This window comes from Macrosteles quadrilineatus, unplaced genomic scaffold, assembly GCF_028750875.1.
Source record: "Macrosteles quadrilineatus isolate MER2022 unplaced genomic scaffold, UCM_ALF_1.0 Scaffold_9__3_contigs__length_116548681, whole genome shotgun sequence".
In the NCBI taxonomy this organism is placed as follows: Eukaryota; Metazoa; Arthropoda; class Insecta; order Hemiptera; family Cicadellidae; genus Macrosteles; species Macrosteles quadrilineatus.
Window position 1 is genome coordinate 87,408,357 of NW_026542602.1, and position 27,687 is coordinate 87,436,043.

Below are 27,687 nucleotides of genomic sequence, written 5' to 3' on the forward strand. Positions count from 1 at the left end.
TCCGCCCCAAAGCCGACACATCATCTTTAACACTACAAATTTTTTTTACAGGCCATATTCCAACCATCGTTTTTAAATTGCAAGTAGGTTCATTAGCTGCCCTAGATTCTGCTGGCTTACTTTATGGATTATATAAACGATAAAATTTATCTTTAAACATATTTTTATTTCATAAATAATTCCGGTTTTTCTCAATTCTTAGGGCTAAGTAAAATAACCAGTATTTGATCGGAACTATTTTCCCTATATTGAGTAATCTTCAGTATAATCTTAATCTTTGCTCAATAGTTACAACTGATGTTTTTGCTATATGTTTTTCTTTCATTGTTTTTACTGTACTTTGTATTTTGCTAGTATACTCTGGATGGCTTTTTACAAACACACTAGGTGAAACCCGTCGAAATCGACGGTTACTTTCAAGGCTTAAGTTAATTCATCTAACTGCGATAAATTGGGTAAAATATACATATTTTGATCATTTATCATTGTTTAAAGAGTAATAAGTGTAAAAACAATTATGATATTAATTGCATTAGTTGCCAAATTTTGTTGATCATTCAATGAATAAAATATTTCCCACACCGTACGTCATCGGAGTTATTATTAGTATGTTATATGGTATATCTTCCTTTAAATAGTATTAAAATCGTATTGATGGATCTTTTGAAGTTAAACACTTTCGTGATTTCATCAGTGTAATATGATTTTATTAAAAAAATAATTATTTTTTTGGGGAATACATATTCTAACTTCAAAGGGAGGTATATCCGTTACAGCGTAAATTAGATTTTTCCTTCGTCACGTCGCGTCAGTTCATATCGTACTTCTGTGCCAATGAATGAACCCTCTAGCATAGTTTTGAGAAATTATTGATTACTAGGTGAAACCCGTCGAAATCGACGGTTACTTTCAAGGCTTACGCTAATTCATCTAACTGCGATATTTTGAGCATTTAGCATTGATCAATAAGTGTAAAAACAATAATCTTCTATATACTTATTTAATACGCAAGCAGGATTTTTGTGACAATTACTCCTCCGAAACTACTGAACCAATTGACATGTTTTTGGTGTCATTGGAAAGAGCGTAACGTGAAGTTGTGCAGGAAACTTTTAGAGAGTGAGGCCCTGGGGCCCTTTAAAGTTTCATATTTATCCATAAGATTAACATGGGAAACAAAATTTGTTATGGAACTCCAGCTGTTGTGAGAAATTAAGATCAAAATATTTATTGATGGTATCCATGGTAACAAAGAACAAACCCACAAAATTAAAACATGTAAACAAGCAGAACTAACTGTCAAATTAATTTTGATTTCACAATTCCACACAGCTGGTTCAAACATATTAAATACTGCATGATTATTAGAACAGGAACGGTAGGGATCATAAACATTAATCAAATATGTCACTCACCCGAATAATTTTTGTCTATGCCCGAATGTAAACATTTAACATTGATTAAATGGAACTGTCAAACTATATGTTAATGTCATTAGTATGGAATTCTTTCAACATTATTTTTTGATCGAGATTGTTTCAATATTTTTGAACTGCTGTAGTAATATTTTACAGGAAATAATTGTTAGATAAATTCATGGATATAAGTAATACCTAATTCAGATTCTTCAATCTTTGCTGTTATTATGTATCCGCAGCAAACCTTCAGACTAAGCGAATTTCCATTTACCTGGCTTAATTAATACAAAGATTAATTATTCCCTTAAAATGGTCATTTTTCCTACTTAAATAACATTAAGTTAATTTTAATATGAGTACTTAGGTTTGCTGCTAAAGGGCAGGTAGGTGTGTTTTTGTTGAAATGTTGATAGCTAAGTATGATTGTTATTGGTTTGCAAATCCTGTATTACTTTACAATTGCTCGAATTCGAGCAACATGTACACTAGTGATATTAATTGCGTTAGTTACCAAATATGGTTGATCATTCAATGAATAAAATATTTCCCATACTGTACGTTATCGGTGTTGTTATTATGCTATCTGGTATCTCTTCCTTTGGAAGAACCTTTAAATAGTATTAAAATCGTATTGGTGGATCTTTTGTAGTTAAACACTTCCGTGATTTCATCAGTGTAATGCAGATTAATCTATGATTTTATTTGGAAAAAAATCTGTCTGTTGGGAAGACACGTTCTAACTTCAAAGGGGTATATCCGTTACAGTGTAAGTTTGATTTTCCTTCGTCACGTTGCGTCAGTTCATATCGTACATCTGTGCCAATTAATAACCCTCTAGCACAGTTTTGAGAAATTGGTTGTGGTGTTACTGTTAAAGCTGGAATTCCTTGACATGGGGGATGTCAGTTAGTTGTCTCAGCCTTATCAGTTACATAAAGTTATCAATATAATCTCTCTACGGAATGTTAGGTGTAGTGGAATATACTTGAATTAAAGTCAGCTTTTATTCTTGAACTGTTAGGGGCCTCCTCATTTATATGGTCGTGCAGCTTCATTGGCAACAAATAATGCGAATGACATAGTAAGAACACAATAAAATTCTTCTGCAGATGTATTTTCTGTTGGATAAATATAAGCCAAATTATAAATGTCCCAATGCGAGTTTGAGCATTTTGTAACTATATTATATGGGTAAGTTACATAGATTTTTTAGGTTGCTGCTCAGTGCACTTTAAGGATATTATTTTAGAGTTAAATTAAATGGTTTTTGTTGCCGAGTAGCGCTAGTAAACATGCACAACCCTTTTCGTTAGTCTAATAACATTTAAAGGCTCTCTAAGAGTTCAAGTTCTTATTTGTATTCATATCTATATTATGTTTTCACTAAGCGTAATGAATACATCAAAGTAACCTCTCTGATAAGTCTGCAGTATATTGCAGTTTTCCAGCTTAATGACTTTCTAAATCGTGCACATATTTCTACATAAATATTGTAAAATGTTTATCCAGTTGCTGTAAACCACTATTAATTTAACAAAATATGGACACGGCTCAAATGGGCACCGTGCCCTTCTGCACTTGTATTATTTTGTACTGTATTACACAATCGAATATTTTTCTAATGATTGAAAGCATGTATGACAATAATCTCATGAACCTATGATGATCTGTCTAGAGTAATATGATAAAATATAGGGAAAATGTGTGAGAAAGGCAGACACCAACCCGTAAAATAGATATAAGATAGTTCAATAAGAAACAATTGTAGGAGTTATTTTGATAAAATGATTTTCCACTGATTTCGTAATGGAACACAAATGATATTACTGGATATTGCAACACAAATTATTCAGAAGAAAATCAATTTTAAAATCAGAAAATAACATTGCAAATACTTCTTTTGGACAATTCAGTAACTCCCAATAAATGTGTGTTGTTTAAAACACAATTTTAAAATTAACAGCTGTTTTATTAAAAAGTATTATCCACATGACCAAAATGTAAACAAATCTGTGGAGGGATCTTTAAAGGCTTCTGGGGCAGAGCCCTAAGCGAATTTACTTCGTTTTTCTTTTGATAACTCACCTCCAAGACCAAGACTTTTCTTTGGACACCTCTACCAAGTTTCGACGCCCAGCTGTTCTCTCAAATTAGTGGAGACAAAGTTTCCAATTAAATATTTAGATTCCCCCATGTTAATCTTATGGGAGAAAACCCAACTTTGATGGAAGATTCTGCCCAAACTAATAAAGATATCAAAAAACTAAAAACACTTTGCAAAAATACAGATCAGGGCAATTTATTTGACACTTTAATCATCAAAATCGGTCCAAAAATGAGGGAGGAGTTCTGTTCACAAAAATCGGCTTAGCGTATTATATATATATATTATATATATATAGATGTGGGTAGTAACAATTCTTTTATTTACCTTTCCCTTGTTATTTTGTTTAACCAACATAGTTACTTTGTAACCTATAAGGCCAATGTTAAATTTTTAATTTTTCAAATGAGTTGTGTAGTGAAATACATATTTTCCTGAGGTAGTGGCTGTCACCAATCACGTTTTTAGGGCTATAAGTCCCTCATTCCAAAATTTCATCAAAATCCGCCCACTGGATTTCGAAATATATATTACAGACACACAGTTAACACTATTTACGGACTGAATGGACATAAAATATTGGACCACCTATTCAACTCGGCTAATTGTTATCAAAATTATCTTTGCTAGCTAATGTTGACAGTGGTCATCACTAGCTCATATTCTTCTTGTTGACTTTAAATATAGTAGTACCGGTGGACCGAGCCTTGCTCATTTGTAGTTAATTGTGTAATTTTGCCTTGGTTTAATAGTTAAAATAAAACATTATTGTAAACAACCATTTTAAAATTTACGAAAAACATTTTTATTGCAAACTATAGACAGACTATCGCTGAAATAATAACATCTCTGTAATGTAAGGAATTAAATTAAACACTACTCCCACGGAATTTTTCTTCCCTCTAGTTATTGAAACCAATTGTTCGACTTTTTACTCTCACTAAAGATAGCAGATAAAAATATGATACAAACAAAATCATATTATTTTCAAAATGGCTTTGACAATGACTTATCGCTTATTCTATACTACCATAGACGAAGTAATATAATCTAATTCTGTTGAGACCCTGTTTTTTCATTGGTATTTAGCATACACGGTAATAGATTTATGCCAATTAAACCCCCATGAATTAGTTTACTTAAAATGCATTAGTACTTCAGGGACTAAATTTTGGTGGGAAAAAAAGAGGGCTAAGTAAAATAACCAGTATTTGATCGGAACTATTTCCCCCTATATCAAGTAATCTTCAGTGTAATCTTTATCTTTGCTCAATAGTTACAATTGATGTTTTTCCTGTTAAATTTTCAAATGAGCTGTGTAGCGAAATACGAATTTTCCCGAGGTAGTGGCTGTCACCAATCACGTTATTGTTCTACTTTTTCAACAGATTGTAAATTAAATAAAGTAAAAAAATCTCTATGGTTATAAACACATGTTACAAGTATTTAGTTTACTTTTTCTTTGTTATTTTGTTCAACCAACATAGTTACTTAGGGCCAATGTTAAATATTCAAATGAATTTTGAATTAATATGCGAGGTAGTAGCTGTCGTCAATCACCTTTTTAGGCATACACGTCCTTAATTCCAAAACTTAATCAAAATCCTTTCGCTGGATTTCGAGATAAATATTACAGACAGACAAACCAACAAACAAGCTCGGATTAGAGTTAAGTATATGATAGGATTTATTACTATTTAATCCAAGTTACTTTGGTAAAATAAAATGGTAATGTCTGTGGTTTATTTGTCTTGTAAATAGTTACATTAAGAGTTAAAATATATTTAAAAGGTTTGTAAGACGTATTATATTTGATCAAAAGTTAATATAACCCTTGAATTTGTTAAGAGTAACAAGTCATTTATTTGTGATTCATGGTAACTAAGAAGTGAACTGCAAAACCCTCACAGCAAGGCCCCACTAGCAAAACACTAGAAAAATGTTTTTCTAACGGGACCTTGCTCACAGCTGTCTGTATAATTAAATGAATTATTTAGCTGTTAATACTAAAAGTGTAGACAAAATAATTCAATGTCCATCTTTTAGCGAATTTCCCATACAGGGAATAAGCTATTACCATGGTTCTCATGGTAAAACCTAGACCCGTGACCGATTTACTTTTTCGTTTTGAGGTCCCAGAGGCCAAAAACACCATCCGTTCAAATTCATATGTTGATAAAATTTGGCAAAATTATTTATTTCATTCTATACTATTGACATATGGTCAAAAAACACTTTTTACCTTCCCCGTAGCAGCAAACCTAAGCACTGGTTAAATCTAATATTATTTAAATTGGAAATAAATATGTCTTATTTATGGAAATATTTTAGTAAAAATGAAATCAGACAAGTTGAAATTAGCTTAGTCTGCAGGTTTGCTGCGCCGGGGGTATTTTTTGGGTTGGAACAGTATATTTAACATTTAAACAATTTTTGTTGTTGTTAAAATAGTCAACAAATTTCGTAGACTGTACTATCTTGAGTACATTGCTTTCAGCTCCTCATAATTTCAACAAAAATTGCATAAACAGTAAAACCAATATGAATTATTACATATCGTAAGCTTAACAAACGTGAAATTTTAAAGCTTCTTAAAAACAGTTAAAAAAGTTATTAACAAACTCTAAAAAGGTTAAAAAACAGGTAATATTCAATCCTTTAGGTTGAATGTAAAAACCAATTCAGAAAGGTAACGATACATTCCTTTATTGATAATAAATAAAATAAATCAAAACACTTTGAAAACAAAGTATATATTATTGATATTCTTGATGTGCATGAAATGGAGGATGCATTGGGTGTCTCATGTCGGTCCACACATCTGAAAATGCAAAATAAGATTACAAAAAACATACATTAATCATAGGCCTACACTACAAAAACTATATACTTTCATTTAAAACATTAGGGGCCTATTTGGTTTTACCTAAGTTAGTTGGACATAAATAAAGAGAGCAACATTTATAATATTTTTCTGTCCTCTACATTGAGTTTTGATGTGTGGTATTTGTTTGATGCTGTTTAGAAAATGTAAAACTATTTTAACTAAATAACCCGACTAATTTTTTATTCATTGACTGTCCCTGACATTAAAATTAACACATTGTAAAACTGACTCTAAAATAAAGGGGAAAATGTTAGGTACATTACTGTTTGGTCAAAGTATATTTCATGTTTACATTTACTATTTATTGATTTTTATTTAACGTCTATTTTAGAACTGTTTGAAAAAAATCCATTATAAAATTATTGCATGCATTCTAGTACTTGTAACCACGATTATCATTGAAAATTTGACCATACAAAATTTATATAATAATGTAACCTATTATATTTTTCGTACAGCCAGTCTTGGTGGCAATAATGTTTAAAAAAAATAAAAGAAACACTTTTCAGACGAGTGGACTCCATTTTTAATTAAATGGTAATTACGAACATGAAATAATAACCACAAACTGTGTAATAAGACATTAATTGTGAATACACAAACTCAATGTCTAATTCCAAACGTCTACATAATTAATTGCTAAAAAGATCAATCATTGTAGCGGCAAACCCTAAAGTAATATTGTTTTTAGTAATTAATGTTTTATGGAAGGAAATATCATGTTGTGGGTCAGTTAATGATTCCAAAATGCCAATAGTCTCTACCAGAAAAATCTCATTGCTGTAATTCCAAAGGTAATTGTCAAGGAAACAAGGAAACCCATCAGCTCATTATTTATCCTTAGTCGTGTGAGCTGCAATTAGTGAGTCTGTTGTCCTTGAGCATTGGTAACTAAGGAAAACTCTCTGAATAATGTTGTTAGAGCAATATACAGTTGAAAAAGTAATTATAAGGGTATTATGTAAAACACATTTACAGTTTCATTCCATGATGATTTAAGTCATGTCTTGTTCGTTAAAATAAAGTAGTTTTACTACTTAATTTCAAGAGTACAGTTATTAGAGGTGGCTGTGACAGTAGTCATTAAAGCTGTATGGTCATCAATGAAAGCTGCACATTTTAATAGTTATGGTTCTTTTTCCACCTACTTTTTCTTTTCTCCATATAAAATATAAAGATCAAAATTGTCCTGAGTGCTATCGGTCAGTAACTTCAAATCAAACCTCCCCAAATAGACCTGCAAATTCAATTTCTTCACCTACCCAGATTTTATGCAACGATGATTTCGTGAACGCCATCCCTGAAACGGACCACTACTCCGTCTTGACAGTAAGTTCCTTCTGGGTACACCCCTGAACTGCAAGGAATGGGGGAATTTGGCGGAAGGGACAACGGCAGAGGTGCTGCTCTCTGGTAGTTCTGAAGGGGCGGCTGAGTCGGTCTTTTAAGAGGCTCATTTAGCGGAGGCGGAGAGTTCGTTTGCGCTCCCGAAGGAGGGTTTGGAGGCGGTACTTTAACAGGATATTGTACTTGGGATGGCTGGTTCGTCCAGACGGAAGGCTCTGTTGGTGCTTGTGTCCAGATGACTGGTGGAGGAACGTCAGGAACCGGTCCACCGATGTGTGGATCTCCCTCTGCGAACAGGAACGGTTGTTAAACCAGTTTGCTTAGGTCATTAAGTTCATGGCAGAATGCGTGACGTTTTAAAATCTGAGGTCAACAAGGAAAGAGTTGAGAGGCTAAACAGGTTGTTCAATTTTACTCGTAGTTATTCACTCGTGAGTGAAAGATCATGCGTGTAGCCGAGGAAAGAACTTTTCAAAATTGGTTTATAAAATTATACAAATATTTTTTTTCAAATCTTGATCTACAGTTATATCTTCCTTGTTAGTAAACATTTTAAAACAATACTCTTAGCAATATTGGCGTGCCTCTGAACGCCAGGTAAAATATACTGTATATGTTGGAGGACACTTCCATTTTATGAAGGGTATTACCTTAAACAGGATGTGTAGGTAATCATAACTTCCAGCTTGAAAAATAAACAGTGGTAGTGAATAAACGGTAACGAACTCTATGATTTCGCGTTACCAGACATCAAACATACAGCAAAACATGCTAAACATTTTGCAAAAGCACAGTGAGTAAATTTAAAGCCTCCAACATCCTAGAACATAATTTTACCTCAGTGATAAATAACCATGATTTCCGATACATTTATAACGATAATAAAGTCAGAAACTCATACAATCTGTGTCTACCCTAAACTCCATGCGATTTCTCAAACTTACGCGTCAACTTAAGATGTCCTTTTATGATATAATCTGCCCTGTCTCTGCCAAGCATTGCTCGCATCCAGTAGTAGAGTGTGTCTCCTAGTTTGATCTTCAAGTTCGGGTAGTAATAGCTCAATTGCACGTCCCTCACTTTGGTAATGTTGGCTACGTAGTCTCCTGGACCAAGGGTGGCGAAGTCTTCGTTCAGCTTAATGTTTAGTGCCAAAAGTCTGAAGTTTTTGTTTTCACCTGTTTTGAAAACAATTTTGATTTAAATAGCCTATACATGTTTTTTGCTGACCTTTTGAAGTCATGTGTGCAATATACTACGAGAACCTTCCATAGCAGCATACAAAAGGTATTTTTAAAGATTTGTTTATTATTTGAGAACAGTCATGATTTGTTATAACCAATACATTTAGATTGTCGAAATTTAAATTGAGTGTTGACTTTCTTAGAGATTACGGAATAAAATTGCAAATAAATAAAGGGATGGCAAATTTTTGGAAGTGTATCTGCGAAAAATAATCCTGGATCTAACGTTATCTTACTAATATTATAAATTTGAATGTTTGTGTGTTTGTTTGTTTGAAGTTCGATCACGCATAAACCACTGGACGGATTGGGATGAAATTTGGCATGATGATAGCTCACATTCCCGATTAACATATAGGCATATTCTTTTCTCAAAAATCCTTTCGGGCTCCGCCCCAATGGCTCTGTTGTTCCCCATGTTAACCTTATGATTATTCATATTTAAAGGGAATTAAAGAATTTAGTCAGCTGTTTCAACTAAAAAATTGGTTTCTATGATATAATTTTTTAAACTATAATTTATTTTGCATTTATGTAAACAATTAGAACGCAATGAGAACTGTCAAAGTAGGATTGTTTAAAGTTATGTTTATGTTTTTAATTTCATGAATAATTTGTGATTATTTAGAACTTTTAATAATTTATTTTTCTTCATTGTTTAGGTGAGGTGGTAGAACATTATGGCTATGGTAGGCCTACATGTGTAATACCATAGTATACCGTAAATATAAGGAAGCAAATTTTATCAAACTGTGTACTTCCCCATTGCAATCACAAAACTTGAGTATAACTGCAATAAGCCTTTTACCAACTTATGTGCCAACCCCGTACGAAGGACGGGTACTCTGCTAGTTATTTCATAAATATAATCAAAACTAACGAAAACCATTATTAGTTAGAGATTTCAGCATGTAATAAGTGTAAAATATTACCTGAAAATAAAATGTTCAATCCTGATGGGTTAAGAAATTTAAAGTCTATATCGTCCTCAAACGTATGTTTCAAAAGTTGAGCTTCTTCTGGAGAATTGTATGCTGGTAAATCCTGGAAATAAAATTATATTTAAATTGGTGCCAAATTAATAGTCTTATAAGGTAATTCTTGACCCTCCCCCCCAACTAGATGATGGATGAGGGTATTATATACCGGCAAAGTATATAATAACTCAGTTATTCTACATAATACCATAGATTAAACATACTCCGTATGTTTAATCTATGATAATACCTAGGTAATACCCATAGCCAAAAATAAGTGAAGAAGAGTATGTAATCCTATACTCTAATACAAGCTATGTCTATGTGTCTGTCTGTAATATATATCACGAAATCTAGCGGAAGGATTTTAAATAAATTTTCAATATTTAACAGTGACACGGGATCAAGAAATCTTTGCAAAAACACGCAGTTTATACTAAATCTTACTTAATGAACGTTAATGTAACATAAGGTTTTATCCCAAAGTTAGAAATAAATTTACTCACGTCAGACGTCTTGTTGATAGAGTATATGTGCTCCCATCGAACAGGTTGAATTCCCTGTCCATTCCCTACGGAGGGTCCGGCATACGTTGGTCGGGGGGCTGAAGTAGTACCAATAGAATTGATGACTTTATGAGGGTTGCCCACTGCAAACAATACATTCTAATAAAGTAAAGATTCGTCTAAATAATTCTTTTAATCAATTGTAAATTTAAAATGCCCATGTTATTCTTATGGAGAATATTGTAAAATGTTGTAGTTTGCTTGTTTATTGATATATTTGGATCAAACTTGGCAAACTTATTTATTTTATACTAAAATATTAATATTTTACTACAAAACTCACTTTATTAGTTTCCTTGTAGCAGCAAACCTAGTTAATTGTTAAACCTAATGTTATTTAAATAGATTTGATTCCAAATCAATTCAGACAAATGGAAATTTGCTTAGTCGGCAGGTTTGCTGTGGCAGGTGTATTTTTTTTAAGTAGACGTAGAGACCCAAATTATTCTCTTAAGTATTCTAAACCCGTTGCGAAGTACGGACAGAAAAACTAGTATAAAATAATATTGGGGTTAAAATATTTTTCGGGTTTATATTTCCCGCAGCAGATTGTATAATGGCTCATTTTAACAGTTTCCATTGTTTAAAATTAAATCAAATCAAACATTATTTATTCCATGAATCAAAATATACAAAACAGTTGTTAAATTTTTACTATTTTAGTATGGTAACAGGATGTATATTTCCATGTGGAGTATACATAGTTGAAGACTTATAACTATTTTACCAAATATTTCAAGAAACATTATTGATCACAAGCAACAATCTGTTAATACAATGCTTGTTTTAAGACGTCAGAACGTTTTCAACAGATTTCTAATTACATAAACTTACATTTTATTTCCAGAAGTCCCTTGACGATGTAGTACCACATTTCCCTGCCGAAAGTGACTTTCATCCAGTAGTATACATTGTCACCCTGTTTCAGCTTTAGATTGGGGTAGTAGTAGCTCAAAGTCCCATCCGTACTTCTAGAAATGTTTGCTTGGTAGTGGCCACTGTCAAAGCTTTTGAACTCTTCATTTAACTTTACGTGAAATGCCAATACTCTTAAATTGTTATCGTCACCTGCAGTATAATTTATTAAGTTAATTGGCAGCGTGTCTAATTAAATAAATCAACAACCGATATAAAAAAACCAAATTAATTACTTGTAGATAAGCTGGCTCAAAATATTCGAGGAATAGTATATAGCTGCTATTTTACACAAACAAGTATGGTTATTAATTTATTTTATTTTTGTTCGTGCTAAGTATTATTAACTTTTTACTAAGTACTTATTACTTTTGAAAACAAAGTATTGAGAAGGATTTTTGGACCAATAAAAGACGGGGACTCGCGGAGTATTAGGAAAAAAAAGGGAGTAGACGGGACTATACACGTATATGTATTGAATAGAACAAACTAAAACGGACGAGGTGGTTGGGGAAGTTTTGAACAGTTGACAACACAGAAAACTTCGTAGTATGCATAAGTCATGGAACAATTTAAATTAATTACAAATTTATTACAATCTAGTAAAAATACGATTAATATTATGTCAGTGTGTTTCATATACTTTATACAGTAACACAGGAAACGAACATAAGTGAAAGATAATAGACAACTGTAAATCAATAGACCACAATATAATATTTCACAAGTATTTAATACTTCAATGTCCATCCTTAGCTATTGATTTGTTTGATAAATTAAATATGATTTCAGGTATCAATTTTAGTACTTATGTACAGCTTTTGCTTACCAGATAGTAAAATCCTCAGACCAGAAGGATTTAAAAACTCAAAGTTTATATCTCTGTCTAGTGTTTTCTTGAAATATTCGTCTGCTTGATCCGCCCAGTTACCAGAGCTCGGGGTGATTCCTGCCTGTAAAAGTTTAAATGAAATTGTTGTCATTTCAAATTTTAATTATCTAGCTTAGGCATATATTATATAATATATTACTGCAGTTTCTATGTTTTATATAAGTTCTTAATGACAAATGAATTTGCAGTAGTCATGATTCAGGACACGATTATAAATTATAATTTAATTACTTTAACTCCATGTTTATTTGTAATGAATTAAACAGAACAATTACCTTACCTCTGACGTTTTGTTTAAATTTATACTGCTGAACTTGTGGTTCCACTTAAATTCTTGCCTATCACTGCCATCAAAATCTCCAAATCTATCACTTATTTCCAACTGGTCACCGTTAGAAGGAATAGTAGGTCTTTGTACATTTACTATTGGCTGCTGGGCATTTACTATTGGCTGCTGGCCATTTACTATTGGCTTCTGTACATTTCCCATTGGCTGTTGTACGTTTCCTGTTGATTGTTGAACATTTCCACTTGGTTGTTGCACAATCACTATTGGGTTTACGTTTGATAATTGTTGCGTGTTTCCTACGGGTTGTTTTATTACTCCTATTGGCTGTGGTATGTTTCCTATGTGCTGCTGTTGATTTGTTATTGGTTGTTGTACATTTCCTACTGGAGAGTATGAATTGGATACTTGACCCTTCTGATTATATTGGTATGAACCCGATGTCTGGGTAACCGTATTGGACGTCGTATGTGGATCTCCTTCTGTGAAACGCACATATTGTGATTAGAATGAAATAGCCTATGTTAAACAAAGTTTAAAATTAACGTTGTTAGCTGACCTGAACGTTATTAGTAAATTTGCAATGTATTAACTAATGGAAACTAGCCAGTACTTTACGATGACCATACATATATCGGAAGTGTTGTCTCTTATGAAGTTACATTAAGTCATCTTCATGATAGGCTCACTATTCACTTAATTCACCTCATAAGAGACAACACCCCTATGTATGGTCATCGTAAAGTAATCAAACTAGTTTGGAATTTGGATCATCTGTACATCTAAAAAGGATCACGAACTTTAGAGAAAATCGTAAGCTGCACACTTATCAACCAAATCCTGTTCTGTATTCTCACCTCAACAAATCAGCGACATAGCAAATGATTTAATTAAAGGTAAATACAAATTTATTGTCATAGTATACTACAACACTGACCCATTTTAACAATAATAATAATTGAGCAGTTTATTTATTGCATTCTTAGAATATGGTTTGTCATATTTATACTTTATGTATACAAATTCATATAAATAATACTTACGCCTTATTTCAAGAAGTCCTCTAACGATGGCATCAAACCCGTCCTTGATCCTCTTGACCATCATTTGGTAGTAGACCCTGTCTCCTTGTTGTATGCGGAGCTGAGGAATATAGTAGGTCCACATGTTACCATTCTTGTATAGTGTCGGGGCGAAGTGTCCTAAATCATTTTCCCTGAACTCATCGTTCAGTTTAAGGCGAAAATCCGAGACAAGTAAACTGTCATCTGAAAAAATATAAAAAGATTTAAGGTAAATTTTTACTCTAGTAGTATTGCTTGCAAAAGCCATCTACTTAACGTACATTGTTTGAGTGATTGACTTACAAAGTATTAATCTTTTGTCTAAAAACATTTTGATGGTTTGGATTACAAAATATTCTTGAAATTGCCTCGTGTTTTTCAACTACATAATTAAACTCTATTATTAAACAAAGGCAGTACTGTATTAAAAAACTATATTGATTTTTTAGTCATGATAGTGAAATTGTAACATAAATTTACTGAAAGAGGAAACTAAATTGGAATAATATAAGTTTCAAATCAGTATTTCGTTTACTGTTGTATTTTTTACCAAATCTGTTCAGGAGGTGTTTATGGCAGTTTTAAAAACATAGTTACTTTTAGGAATGGCAATGAATTCTTAAAATACAATAATCGCAATAAAACTTGATGTTCTACAACTACAATAATTACACAAGTAAACTAAGTTACCTCAAATAATTTACCTGGAATAGAAATAATTAAACCGCTTGGGGTTTGAAATTGAAAGTTAATATTCTTTTCTAAAAATCGTTTTATAAACTCCGCATGCTGCTGCCAGTTTGTAGCAAACTCCTTTGTGAATGTATTCTGGAACAAGATAACATTTTATATTCTAAAGCAGACAAACACGTTAGTCAATACAGTAATGATTGGTTAATCTACCAATGTCGTGTAGTTTGGGAAGGTAGAATGACGTTTGTTTGATTCTCTTCCCCACTCACCTTACTACTCATCTACGCATATTTGCTGTAGTTATACAGGGTGTCCCAGAACTCTCTACCAATATTTTAGGACATTGCTCCTGGGTAAGAAACATACCTAAATATCATATTTAAATTGTCCGGAAGTCCTTAGTTACTCACACAGCCACCATTTTGTTTTTTCCAGTTATTAATTTTTTTTCAAAAGAATGGTTAAACATACGAAATGGAAACTTTGCACAAACATTAATGACAACTAGACAAACCTACAAACAAATTATGAAGATTTTTCAAATTCATTAAAACAAAATGGCGACCATTTAAAATGTTGTTTCTAAAATAGCTCAAAAACCGTTGATTTTATAAAAATTTTAAATGGACGCCATTTTGTTTTATGAGTTTGAAAAATCGTCATAATTTTTTGTAGCTTTGTCTAGTTGTCATTAATGTTTGTGCAAAGTTTCCATTTCGTATGTTTAACCATTCTTTAGAAAAAAAATTAATAACTCAAAAAAACAAAATTGCGGCTGTGTGAGTAACTAAGTACTTCCGGACAATTTAAATATGATATTTAGGTATGTTTCTTACCCAGGAGCAATGCCCTAAAATATTGATAGAGAGTTCCGGGACAGCCTGTATATGTTTTTATATCTACGCATATATTGTTTATAACAGTGTAATACGTCCTGCAATATTGTGTAAAGGGAATTTTCGGCCACCCTGTACAATACTCGATATGATACATATTAATTCATAAAATTCAAAATAAAGTTATCAGTGTGATCTCACCATAGAATCTTATTCAATAAACAAATGACGTCCATCTAATGTTACATAATTCCTAGTTAAAAATGAATTTAGTACACATTCAATATTGATGCTCACATATATTAAAACATAACATTTCCGTAACTCAAATACATAGAGTAATATTTTTCTTTCAAATATTATATTAATTACATGCTTAGGTAACAATTCCAAAGATCACTCACACTATAAGTCGCGTTGATGGTAAACTGGTGGTTCCAAGCAAACCCTCCTCTGTTGTTAGCCGGGGAATTGCTCACCCCGTAGTTTTGAGGCGAGAGAACAGGGGATGTCGGTCTAAACGGGATGGGCTCACCTTGGGGATCAGTAACATGGGGGTTCCCACCTGAGAGAGTGAACCGACCAATTAAAGAATATATTAAAGAAATAGACACAAGGCATGTGGTAAAAGTTTTATGTAATTACTACAGTAAAGAAAATCTAGGAATGTATGTCTTCTAAGCTCTTGAACAATTTCAACATACTTTAAATAAGACTGACTTAAATATGTAGGCCTACATATCGAAAGAAAAATAACAATGTTCGGGTAACATACCCGAAGGTTAAGTTATTCTGTCATTCACTAGTGTACGTATAGTATAGTATAGTATAGCATATAGTTATAGTGTATAGTAGATGGTATGTTATAACTATATGTCATGGTCATTTTGTAAAACCATAATGGTTAATTAATAATCAATAAGGCATATGTTAAAGATATTAAAATTTTATATGAAGTTTGTAATTGAACTGGAGTTTTTCCTGTACACAACCTAACTAAAATCTTATTTTTAGCATAAAACATAGCATAAACATATTTAGAAAAATCAGAGGAACTCGTTGGACCAACTTTGATCATCATCGCGTGAAAATCGTGCTCGTGGTTTTTTAGGGGTTGCGGCCTGTTTTAACCTTGCATTCACCCGTCCACATAGGCTATGGACCTGTGCGTGGAACGTATCCAGCAAAGCAAGGGGTGAGCCGGTTCAAGGGTGAACTGTGCCATGTTATATATTCTATGACTGTACTGAAAAAAAGGTAATGACAGTGACCAGGATCCGAGCCCAGGACAGCGCTGCCTTGGGTCCGAAGTCCATGGCGCTACCGACTGAGCCACCGACTCACCTAAGGTGTTATACAGTACAGTTATAGGAGTTAAGTTACACAGGGGTTTTAAAAAAGAATGGCGCAAAACTAGTTGGTACGTCCGTTTTCGTGAATTAAAAATCTGATCGTTATACCTATGGAAAGGACGAGTTTATAACTTAGTTTTGACAAGGATATGTTTTGTGTCAGTTGAGTGCCATGAAGCCTGCCAACAAATTGCTACTACAAAACAATAAAAAACATTTCATGTTTTATAATTTGTTCGTAATGCTACATATTGTTAGTGTTCAGTGGAACTTTCCAACCAAATTTAGGAAGAATGATCGTCATCGGAACTGCATAGCTTATTGGATAAGACAATTCAAGACAACTGTATGTTTGTGTGCCGGGAAGAGTTCAGGCTGTCCTCAGACTCCACACCAGACGCTGAGAGAGCATCGAAGACAAAAACCTCGGCAGTCAAAGCGATGGTCAAAGCTGGTATGGAACCTCACATACCGCATTCTACGGTTTACGCAAGCGTTTGAGACGAAACCCGTCCAAACTGCAGTTATACGAGCAATGAAGCTTAGAAAACAAAAAAGAAAAACAGATATTTGTACAACCATAGCTTCGATTCTTGTTGATATTCTTCAATTTTGTTGACAGGCTTCGTGGTACTTAACCATGTAACTGAAACAAAACATAACCTTGACAAAACAAACTTATACACCCGCTCTTACCATACTGGTGTAACAATCGGCCATTTTAAATCACGAAAACAGACGTACAAACCTTTTCTTTCTGCAACATTCCTTATGATTAGCCCTGTAGTATAGGATAGAATAGTATAGGGTAAATAATACATACTCACTAGTTATCTCCACAACCCCTTTGACAACAACGTCGAAAGCTTCTTTACTGAGAGCCAGTCGCATCCAGTAATACAGTTGGTCTTTGTTTTTCAGTTTCAGCTGAGGAATTTCAAAGATCCACATGCCATCTCTTTTGTAGTTATTGACTAGAAAATGTCCACCCTCATTGGTGCGAAATTCGTCATTTAGTTTGGCGCGAAAATCAACGATCTTCATATTTACACTGTTTGCTGAAAATATCAATGAGTATTAAGGCTCGACCTTAATTAAGGATTGTTTTCGTTAAAAGTTTAAAAAATCTAAATGTAAGTAGTTTTCGTTGGTTTTTGCAAGGTTCAATATCAATTAAACAACTTGTTTGTAAGGACTGTAAGTGTTATATGGAACTGTTGCAGCGTTTATCTATTTGAAATTGTAAATTTGAACGAAATGCTACACATTAGCATCAGTTATTTTGTTAAGTTGTGTTTTCAAATATTAGCTACGAAACAATCATCAGACGCAGTCATATAGTATAAGGGTTGTTTACTTAAAAAAACCGCCAATTACTCAGAAAAGAGCTGTCACTCAAAATTCCATACTTTCATTTAGGCCTAGATGAAAATACCTGTAGCAAATTTCACAAATACCCATTTGCTTGAAAAATATTCAAGTGAAGCACAAACACTGTAAGAATATTATATTAAAATATCCTTGAAAAGGCTTTAAATCAACTAAAAAGTCAATAATTTGTGTTACGGTGTCCTTGTAAAAGGGGTTGAGTAGCTTTCAGCGAATGTTTGTCGACGACGCTGGTACATGCGCATACACTCTGTATTAAGTTACTTATAGATATGAAATACATACAAACAAAAAAATTTTTGAAAGGAAGACTCCATGTTAAAAAAAGAAACACATAACTCATGGCCATGATAATCCTGTATTCTTAAGACACATAGTGTTTTTTTGTGTTTTTTTTTTTAAAGTAAATATGAACAAATTTTAAATAACTACCTGGTATCGCTATCCTCATGCCCGTAGGCTTCAGGAATTGGATGACAGCGTCATTTTCTAAGGCGTGTTTCAACCTCTTGGTACTATCCTGCCACACGAATGCCGTCTCTTTGGTTAAGCTAGTCTGTAACAATATGTCCAGCTTTGTATTCGTAAATATTTGTCACAAATTGGTCTAGGCTTTGTCAATCTTGGAAAACAACAACACTGTGTTCCTTTTTTAAACCCTGTACTATCCTTGCAGGACATAATTGTTTGATTCGAGAGGCTCAGGATCAATATTGTAAACTTGCTGGGTAACTGTATAAACTAAAAATAACAATGTAGTTCATGGAGATTAAAAAATAGATCAAAGGGGACATTTTCCGTGAATTTCCTACCACTATATTTGTATAACAATCCACAATTGATTGAAGCATTAGGTTACGACTAGGTTCTAATCTAGCCTAAACTAAGCCAACCAAAAATATAATCCAACCCCAGCCAGAAATTCTAGATAGGCCTAATTATAACTTTCAAATCTGATAAACCATATCGGTAATGAATTTACATACAATTTTCGAAAATGAGTGTGAAACTTACGGGTTGGTTGTCCGTTATAGTAAATCTATGGACCCAACTGAATTCAGAATTGCCATTTTTCGTTTGTCTCCTCGACCTGATCTGAGAGAACCTAAGAGGAGATTCTCTGGAAGCTGAAGAGGAGTGAAGATAGTTTGAAACATCTTCGCTTGGAGGTCTACCTGTAAAGAGTATTGCATGAATATGCTAGTTTTAGTTCATCGATGGATGATGTATGTCTACCCGTTCATACACTAAGAAACGGCGCCACAGAATTTCATGGTGGATTTCTGTTAGCTCTGGTGAGATCGTACAGTTGGTGAAACTGTTTAAGAATAAGAAGTTTCTTGACGGCATGTCTATAAATGTACGTCATTGCTGACCCCTTAAGCCATGCGATAAATAGATGTCTACAAGAAGGGTGCTTCCCGGATATCCTGAAGCTTTCGAGAACTGTGCCCGTTTTCAAAAATGGGCATCCAGCCGCTCTAAAAAGCTATAGACCTATATCTGTCATCCATGTACTAGCCTATCATGGAAACAGTCAAGAAGTTCCAACTTGTCGCATTCCTTTGATAATGCACTTTTTTGAACGCCCAACAAGGCTTTAGGCGCGGGAGGTCAACTGACGGCTATGTATCTGCTGGTGTCTACTCTGCTTGACTCTTTTGAGACCAAGGAATCCACTGATCTAGCTCTTGCAGATTTGAGCAAGGCCTTCGGCTGCGTCCCCCATGCCCTATTCATTGAAAACCTAGAGCCTACGGTCTAAATGGTCAGGTGATTTCTACCTTCAGTTCTTATCTGTCTGGCAGGAGGTAAATTTTAACACTTGATAGGGCAAATTCAAACTTAATGGCCATTAAGCATGGAGTTCCTCATGGCTCAGTCATCGTACTTTCGTCTGTTCCTGGTTTTCTAATTTGTTGGGAAACATCTTTTTTTGCTGACAACACCAATTGCAATCTTTGTCATCTGGAAACACCCTTAACTTAACTCAGGAGCGAGTATCTGACACCGAATGTATAACCAGTCTTGCTAATCAGCGGTTTTCGTCAAATGAACTGAGCCTAACGAAGCCAAGACCTAAGAAATTACGTACAGTCTCAGCCCTAGCTCGACTAATTACCTAAATGAGGTTAAGATCTTAGGCTTCACCCTAGACCCGAAACTTACCTGCATGAGTCTTACATACAGAATCTGCCTTAAACTTCGCTCGGGTGACTTTTCTCCTTAGGTTAGACACCTTTACTGTCTAAGAAACATATCATCAAAGTATACTATGCCCTCTTTCACACCCACATCGTGTTTGGCCACTTGCTGTGGGGACATTTCTCTGGATGTAAGGACATTCTTCTCCAGCAGCAAAAAAACTCTAAGGCTAATCCTAATCGACTGCTGAATACTTAGACTATAGTACGCCTACTTTCAGCAGACTGGGTAATAGTCAGTATATTGCTCAGTATGACCTACATGAAGTAAAAACCTGTCCCTCACAAAGCCAGCAGAACAACACACCTACAACATCAGAGGAAAAGTTCAACTCGATGTGCCCAATCGATCAACTAGTTAGTTGATCGATTGGGCACATATTATACTGCCTACCAGTTGGTCTTTGCCCGTGACAAAACTATAATATAAGTAGTCATCCCACTCAATTTTTTATTCGTAGTAATTTGGGTTAAAACACATCAGTATCATTAATCTGTAAACTTTGTCAAGTAAAGCATATTTAGGGATCTGAAAACACATTTTCCAGTTGAATTATTTGTAATAATGTTTATTGCAGGTATGTAACTGATACAAATCTGAATTCACTAATTCACCTCCTACAAACCGCTCTAATCAATATAATGTCTGTAACATTTAGCTGAATACAGATTGAGAAAAAATATTGATTGTTTTGTAATAATTAGAAGTAATATCTTTTGTAAAATATTTTGTTGTGCTGTAAAAGCTATTTAGGGCGAGATTTAAAACGTATAATTTGTAAAAGATTATCAACTTTTATCAGTTAATTTAACACTAACGTATTCATAATCACGAACGTACTAGCCTTAGGTAATAATTTGCTTGAGTTCATTTCGCTTCTACGATGTCTTATAAGCAGAATAAATTTATTTGGACAATATTATTTTATAAATAGCTGTCAACTGGAGAGAAATCACTGATGTTGCCAAACCTACCCAATTTTGAGAAAATAAGTAAATGGGTTAACGCTGGGAGTGACTTGTATTTGGAATTGGGTATTGTGATATTGTATTTAAAAAATCACAAAAGTTGCAACAACTTTTAAAACGTAATTTGTACGATAACGGGGGTTGTACAGTTTTGTTAAGAGTTAAAAGGACAATATACTAAGTTTAAACTACTAGACTTCATCTATGCTACTAGGTAGCGTTTGCAGACGCGTCCACAAAATTGAGCGGAATCATCAGGGTGTTATATTGCCATTGACCCCCACGATAAAGCTTCAAAATTATTTTACCTACAATTTTAAATAGACAAAAGATTGTGTAGGGATAGCTTTTATTGATTGGTCAATTAATTTCAACAAATGTGAACATTTCAAACTATAACTCAAAAATCGTCATAACAGTGACACCATACGTTTATCTTTGACTAGTTTCTTTTTAGGCGTTCTTTTGGATATCCAGGGTCGAAAAGCCGAAAAGCAGTCCATATATAATCGGGCGGGCTCATTGCAACATACAATTCCCCAACAATACAAAATCCCAGCACCGAATCCTCTTGGTCATTATCATCAACTGCTTGGTTCAGGGTCATGCCTTGGAATTTGTGAAAAGTGTCAATTAAAATGGTTTTCGAGTACACTTAATGCCACGATTTACAGATTTAGTTACAATTGGGACAATCGGTACTACATTATTGTATAATGTGGGTCCTCTATAATTACTAAATTCGACTAATACACATAAAAGCTGCATTTTAAAATGTGATAAGACTTTTTCACGTTCGTATAAAATATTGTGGACAGTGCCAATAACCACCATAGACTAATTCTACATCGGTCCAAAGGTTGTGGCGTTACATAACTCTACATCCTTTGGCTAATCTGAGGATGTTTTAAAAATATTGGTATCCATCGGAACTTAATATTGCGTTAATTGAAGTTTTGTTTATGACACGAATGAATGCTACAGGACTATGCAGCTCAGCCAATTCATTAAGGGTGTCAGTAGCCATGTTAGCACCTCTTCTTTTCTTGCCACGATACGAACAGCGTTGTATACTTCTAAGATTTTGTTAGTTTTATTTATTTGACTCGTAAAGAAAAAACATAGTCTTCCTCTTTTATCGTTCCATGAGCAATATTAGTAAGAGCAATAAGAAAATGACTGATCTCCGGATTGGCGCATGATAGTTTTTAGTTGAAAATTGTTTTGAAAGTGTTCGTATGCAAAACATCCATGGGATACCACTGATTTGAAAGATAAGATGGTATGAATAAAGCTCGATCCTGCACCGTTAGTAGCTGAGCCATATCACCTCACAGATATATAAGATCACCAATCACTTAGGCCTAATCTTGGTTTTCAGGTTTCGCTTGACGTAGGATAAGCATTTGTCGATCATTGCGAGTAGCCTCTGCCCACAGCTTAGCAAATTCATTGGCATTAAACTTTTTAATCTCCTCCCTCCCTCCTTTCAGCTGGAGTCGGACTTGAACAGCTTTAAAAAGGAAATAAAAAAATACTCTTGGTCAAGGGTTACTACAGTGTTCAAGATTGTATCGCTGATGGGTTTCGTTTTAGTTATGTATATATATATAGTTCGTTTTTTGAAAGGAGTATAATTGGTATCGTTTTATTGAAGCACCATTGTTTATTGTTTATTTGTAATTTTAATTCTAAGATAATAATTAAAATAACCGATGCACATTTTGTATTTGTTATCTTGGTTCAATAAATGAGTTATTGAGTCTTTTGTTTACTTTTTCCTTGTTTGTTGTTTGTTTAACCAACATAGTTACTTGGCAACCTAATGCCAATGTAAAATTCAAATGAGTCGTGTAGTGAAATACGAATTTTCCCGAGGTAGTGGCTGTGGTTAGTGCCAGAAATAAATTATTTACAGCATTTGAAGGAAACCATCGAAGCCATTTTCGAGGTCTTTGTGTAAGCATACAAACATACTGTACAAGCAGATATTGATCATATAAGAGTATATGAATAGGATATCTTTTTATTATTACAAACTCGTTTGATTTAAAAATTATGTAGGCCTAGTAGAGGAGGATAGGTTTTCTAGGATTCCCCATAATTGAGAATTATTTATAACTAGCTGGCCTGACAGCCGTCGTCCTGTCCTAATGTGGTTTCATGTCAAATGATCATCGCATCGCTCAATCACGTCCTGGTTAAATTTCGTTCGCTACGCTCACTCACCTTTAGGTTGGAGCTCGTTCGCTGCGCTCACTTGCCTTCAGGTTAGCTCGTTCGCTACGCTAACTCGCCTCCAGGTTGAAGTTTGTTCGCTATTCTCACTCACCTTTTGGTTGCAAATTAGCTGTTGTCATAAATTTAAAAAAAATAATAGTGCTGAACCCTGTTGGTCTGTTAACTTTTTAATGATATTGAACATCACAAAATCAAATCGTTTAGTTGAACCAGCTGTTGAGATTATTTAATTCCATTTAAATATGAGTAGCCTACTCATATGGTTAACATGGGAAACTCCAGAGCCACTGGGGCGGAGCCCTTTTGACGGATCTGCACCAAAATTCACACAAACCATCCTTGAATAATGCTTAATAATGCCTGAAAGTTTCATTACAATCTGTCAAGTGGTTTCAGAGTCCATAAAGGACAAACAAACAAACAAACACACATTGGATTTTATATAATATAGATAAATAATTTTACAAAAAAAAACACATGTCCATCTGCCAGTTTTAGCTAAACAAGCAATAATTCCCGCCTCACGGTCTCGCGTGGAATTCCCGAACGTTTAACGATTGCAAAATTATGCGTACATAAAGTAGGTAAAAGAATTTTAATCAAACTTGCCTTCTAGTTTACTAATAATTTAAGTTTAGTATTATAATATTGCTGCTTTTGTACTACATGATTTGGTAGCTAAAATGTAAATTATGGAAATGTCGAGTAAGTTGGACAATCAATTACTATTTTTTCCCTAAAGCTCAATTGATTGGTCCAGTAGTTTTCATGTCGTGTAATACCAAACCAGACGAATTCACAAACATCCATACTTCCCCACTTATAATATTAGATGGTAGGATTCGTAGAAGTTTTTTGAATCAGCTGTTTGAATTGAAAGTGTAATAGTTTTCATCACTAGGGCGTAAAGTGACTCTTTTCGACACAAGCTTAAGTATCACGACCAAGGCGAAGCCTAGTTTGGAAAGTGAGTTAGGGTTGAAAAGACAGTTTTTGCCCGTGTGATAAACTTCACTTTTTGTCATATTACACTATCAATTTATATCATTAAAGCAAACTAAGTCACAAAACAAAAATAATTGTCATAGCTCCCAAAGTGATTTCCATCTTGTTTACAATTTTTCTATTGGAACAAGCAGCTGTTTAGTAAGGTAAATTCATTTCGTCTAATATGACGATTGTGTTTTGTTCCATTAACTATTGATCGATATCGATGTTCAACTATCACGAATACTAGAACAGACCCGGTATGGATCAGAAACATAAACAAATGATGTTGCTGGCCCGAAAAAATACGTATTATTTATCATTGCTTAAACGAAATTTTCGAAATCATATGTTAATGCTATTAGTATAGGATTCGGGCTAGCAACGTCATTTGTTTATTTTTATGATCCATACCGGTTCTGTTCAAGTATTCGTGTGAGCTATTGATACATAAATAGTTTTCTTGAGGTTCTTAATAATCTCTCAGTGCAGTAATCTGTCACCCCATGCATCTACCTTAGATTCAACGATTCAACGAAAACAAATTTGAATCCGACAACGAAAACAATGCAACAATGAACTACAATCGATACAACAGATAGTTCCATACAGCCGATTGCTTTATGGGTCGTGTAGTGAAATACGAATTTTCCCGAGGTAGTGGCTGTGGTTAGTGCCAGAAATAAATTATTTACAGCATTTGAAGGAAACCATCGAAGCCATTTTCGAGGTCTTTGTGTAAGCATACAAACATACTGTACAAGCAGATATTGATCATATAAGAGTATATGAATTTTCAGCAATAAACTTGCTGAAAATTCTAAGTTATGTTTTGAAATGAGGGTGGGTTGGTGAGTTATGACTGGTTATGAACTTGCAATCTAAGTTAACAAAATAACCAAAATGTGCCGCTGACGTCATCGACTCCAGCTGATTGTTACTCCCTAGGGAGAAAAGTAACTACTTTCAACCTGCAATGCATGTAATGAAATCAGCTGTTTTTTTTTTTGTAGTACGACAAAAATTAAGAAACATGAAAAATGCATAATTATGTAAAATCTATCTATATACAAAATACTATAATAAGGGGTTTCTCTGTAACATCCCTTTTTAAGCTGTCCTACTTAACACATGCTCACGATTGAGGTGTCATTTTGAAGCTTATGATCCATTGCACCTGCGGATGGCAACGGAAAATGTACATCACCTCATTGCGTTTGAACTATTCTAGACTTCACTTTCAAAGATCCAGTCTTGCTGACAAACTTGCTGTATAATGAATTGGTTTAAATATGAATTGTAATCCAAAAGCTGATCCTTTAGTTGAATGTTTAAATTGTTACAAACTGTATTGTATTTTTTGTTAATATTTTGTTGTTATTATTAGTTTTTTAGAGGTTAACTGTAAGGGAGGTCCTAAGTTCGCCTCAATAAAGAAGGATTTTCATTTAATTTCATTCATTTCAATGTTTAACCACAGTCAGATCGTTAACAAGAGACAGACAAAACAGTGTATGGAAATAGTAATTGCAACCTGATTGAGGTTGGTACACTCTTCAGTCTATAAGGGGTAGATCTAGAACTTTGAAAAGTAAAAGGTATTGCATTATTATTTTTACCTTGGAATTAGGATTTGAACTCAACTTTGCGCAATTTGAGCAAGACCCCCCTCGTGTTTTATTAATTGAATTGCTTACATCGCCTGACAAGAATCACGATTTATTCTTACCTTTTTCATAGTTGTGTTTAGAATAAATTAAACCCATGTCTTGGTCCAATTTGAGTTTCAATATACAAACTCAAATTGCAGTTTTTTTTTTTATGTCAAGACCGATAAATATGCAATTTAAAAAACCCCAACTCAGAACTTCCTCAGAAAGTCACCGTGGATATTTACATCTACCTTGATCTATAGATAGGTCTGTATAGGTCATCTATATAGATATGTTAAATACAGTAAATGAATGTATAGAACTTAAAACTTATCAACAATTGAGTAATTCTACAGAGTTTCAACGCCTAAATATCCGATTACTATTCATATTATTACGAACAATCTGCCAAATTCATGCAGTTTTGAGGGTTAAACCCTACAACACGATATGAATTAAGAATTGAATTGAAATTAACGTACAAGGTTTAAGATTAACAAATTGATTTTAGTTTAATTCATAAACTGTGTTTGACAATTGGCTTATAATTACGCAAACTATTTAATTTAAATAATGGAATACAAATCCCTATAATACCCAAATAAATGCATTGACAATAAATACACCGACATTAAACACAACTGCATGGATTGGAAATCAAACTGTGACAAATACACATAAATCATACCTCGATTACAATCTAATTCCAGCCAGATGCAAATGTTAAACAACTTGCTAATCTGCCAAACAACCAGACGTTAAATTAAAAAAAAAAAACTATGATAAAAATCCATAGAACAAATTCATATTCGAGAATTCAAAAATCGTTCACTAATCTCTCCAAATATATAGGTAACTCGGTAAACCGAAGTCTGTAAACATAACTACATGGATATGTGGTAAGCAAATAGAAATACACCATACCTCGATTAAAAGCTAAGTCCTTTCCCAAATCCAGATGCCTATGACACTGCACAAAACCAACAAACACAAAAAACACAAGCGCAGTAACACAGAGCCCCATGATTGAGGACTGGCCGTCGGCCGTGAAGTAGGCGTCCAGACCGGTCCCGGACGAGTTTGCCGTTTTCCTTATCTGTAATGAAGGTGATTATGTTGGTTTCTTACCTTACGATTGTATCTGCCATGCAAATAAGTAACACGAGAACTTAACTCTCCCCAACCCAAGATTTGATGGGGAAAATATTGCGGAAACGGTTTCGTCCCCTTTTGGAATCCTTTTGTTAAAATAGATACGAGATCACATCAAACGTTGTTTAAGAGGTTGGCGGCCTCTTTTAACCTTGCAGGCCTCAGATGTTATATAAGCAGCTAAGACTCAGAAATGGTTAAGAAGAATGGATAATAGTGAAAAATTAATAGTTAAAATTAGTGGCATTATCCATAGTTCATTGACTATTGGATACTGAAGTTGTATTGAAAGTCAAAGGTTATACCAGTGGTTATAGTGCACGCGTAGTAATGCACTTTTATTTCGAAACGGTTCATCAATAAATACTTTTAAATATTGTACAACGTGTTTAACAGTATTGGTAAAAACTAAACAAGTGTTTTTTTTTCTGTTTGCCTTGATTAAAATAGCTGTTAATGCCAACAATATATGCGTGTTTATGAGTTGGTTTTGTTTTGATATAATTGGTCAC

General features: G+C 33.8%; 1 protein-coding gene across 1 annotated transcript; it reads right to left on the reverse strand.

Moving 5' to 3' along the window:
- Window positions 1-6,202: 6,202 nt before the first annotated feature.
- On the reverse strand, window positions 6,203-27,069 carry LOC129002678 (uncharacterized). Its single transcript, XM_054430665.1, has 15 exons — window positions 26,948-27,069; window positions 18,985-19,145; window positions 18,403-18,526; window positions 17,409-17,639; window positions 15,634-15,794; window positions 14,405-14,528; window positions 13,680-13,904; window positions 12,631-13,118; window positions 12,288-12,411; window positions 11,378-11,611; window positions 10,484-10,626; window positions 9,933-10,044; window positions 8,701-8,934; window positions 7,672-8,043; window positions 6,203-6,343 (listed from the first exon to the last, which is right to left on the reverse strand). Exons 1-14 carry the CDS (start codon window positions 27,045-27,047, stop codon window positions 7,679-7,681), a joined length of 2,826 nt encoding a protein of 941 aa, XP_054286640.1. The 5' UTR covers window positions 27,048-27,069; the 3' UTR covers window positions 6,203-6,343; window positions 7,672-7,678.
- Between the last annotated feature and the right edge of the window lie 618 nt (window positions 27,070-27,687).

Excerpts from the sequence above, each read along its gene's own strand:
- LOC129002678 (XM_054430665.1), bottom strand. The coding sequence starts at position 27,047 with ATGGGGCTCTGTGTTACTGCGCTTGTGTTTTTTGTGTTTGTTGGTTTT. Across the intron at positions 11,612-12,287 it reads TCTGAGGATTTTACTATCTG|GTGACGATAACAATTTAAGA; the intron begins GTAAGCAAAAGC and ends ATTATACTGCAG. Across the intron at positions 8,935-9,932 it reads ATTGAACATTTTATTTTCAG|GTGAAAACAAAAACTTCAGA; the intron begins GTAATATTTTAC and ends TTTTCAAAACAG.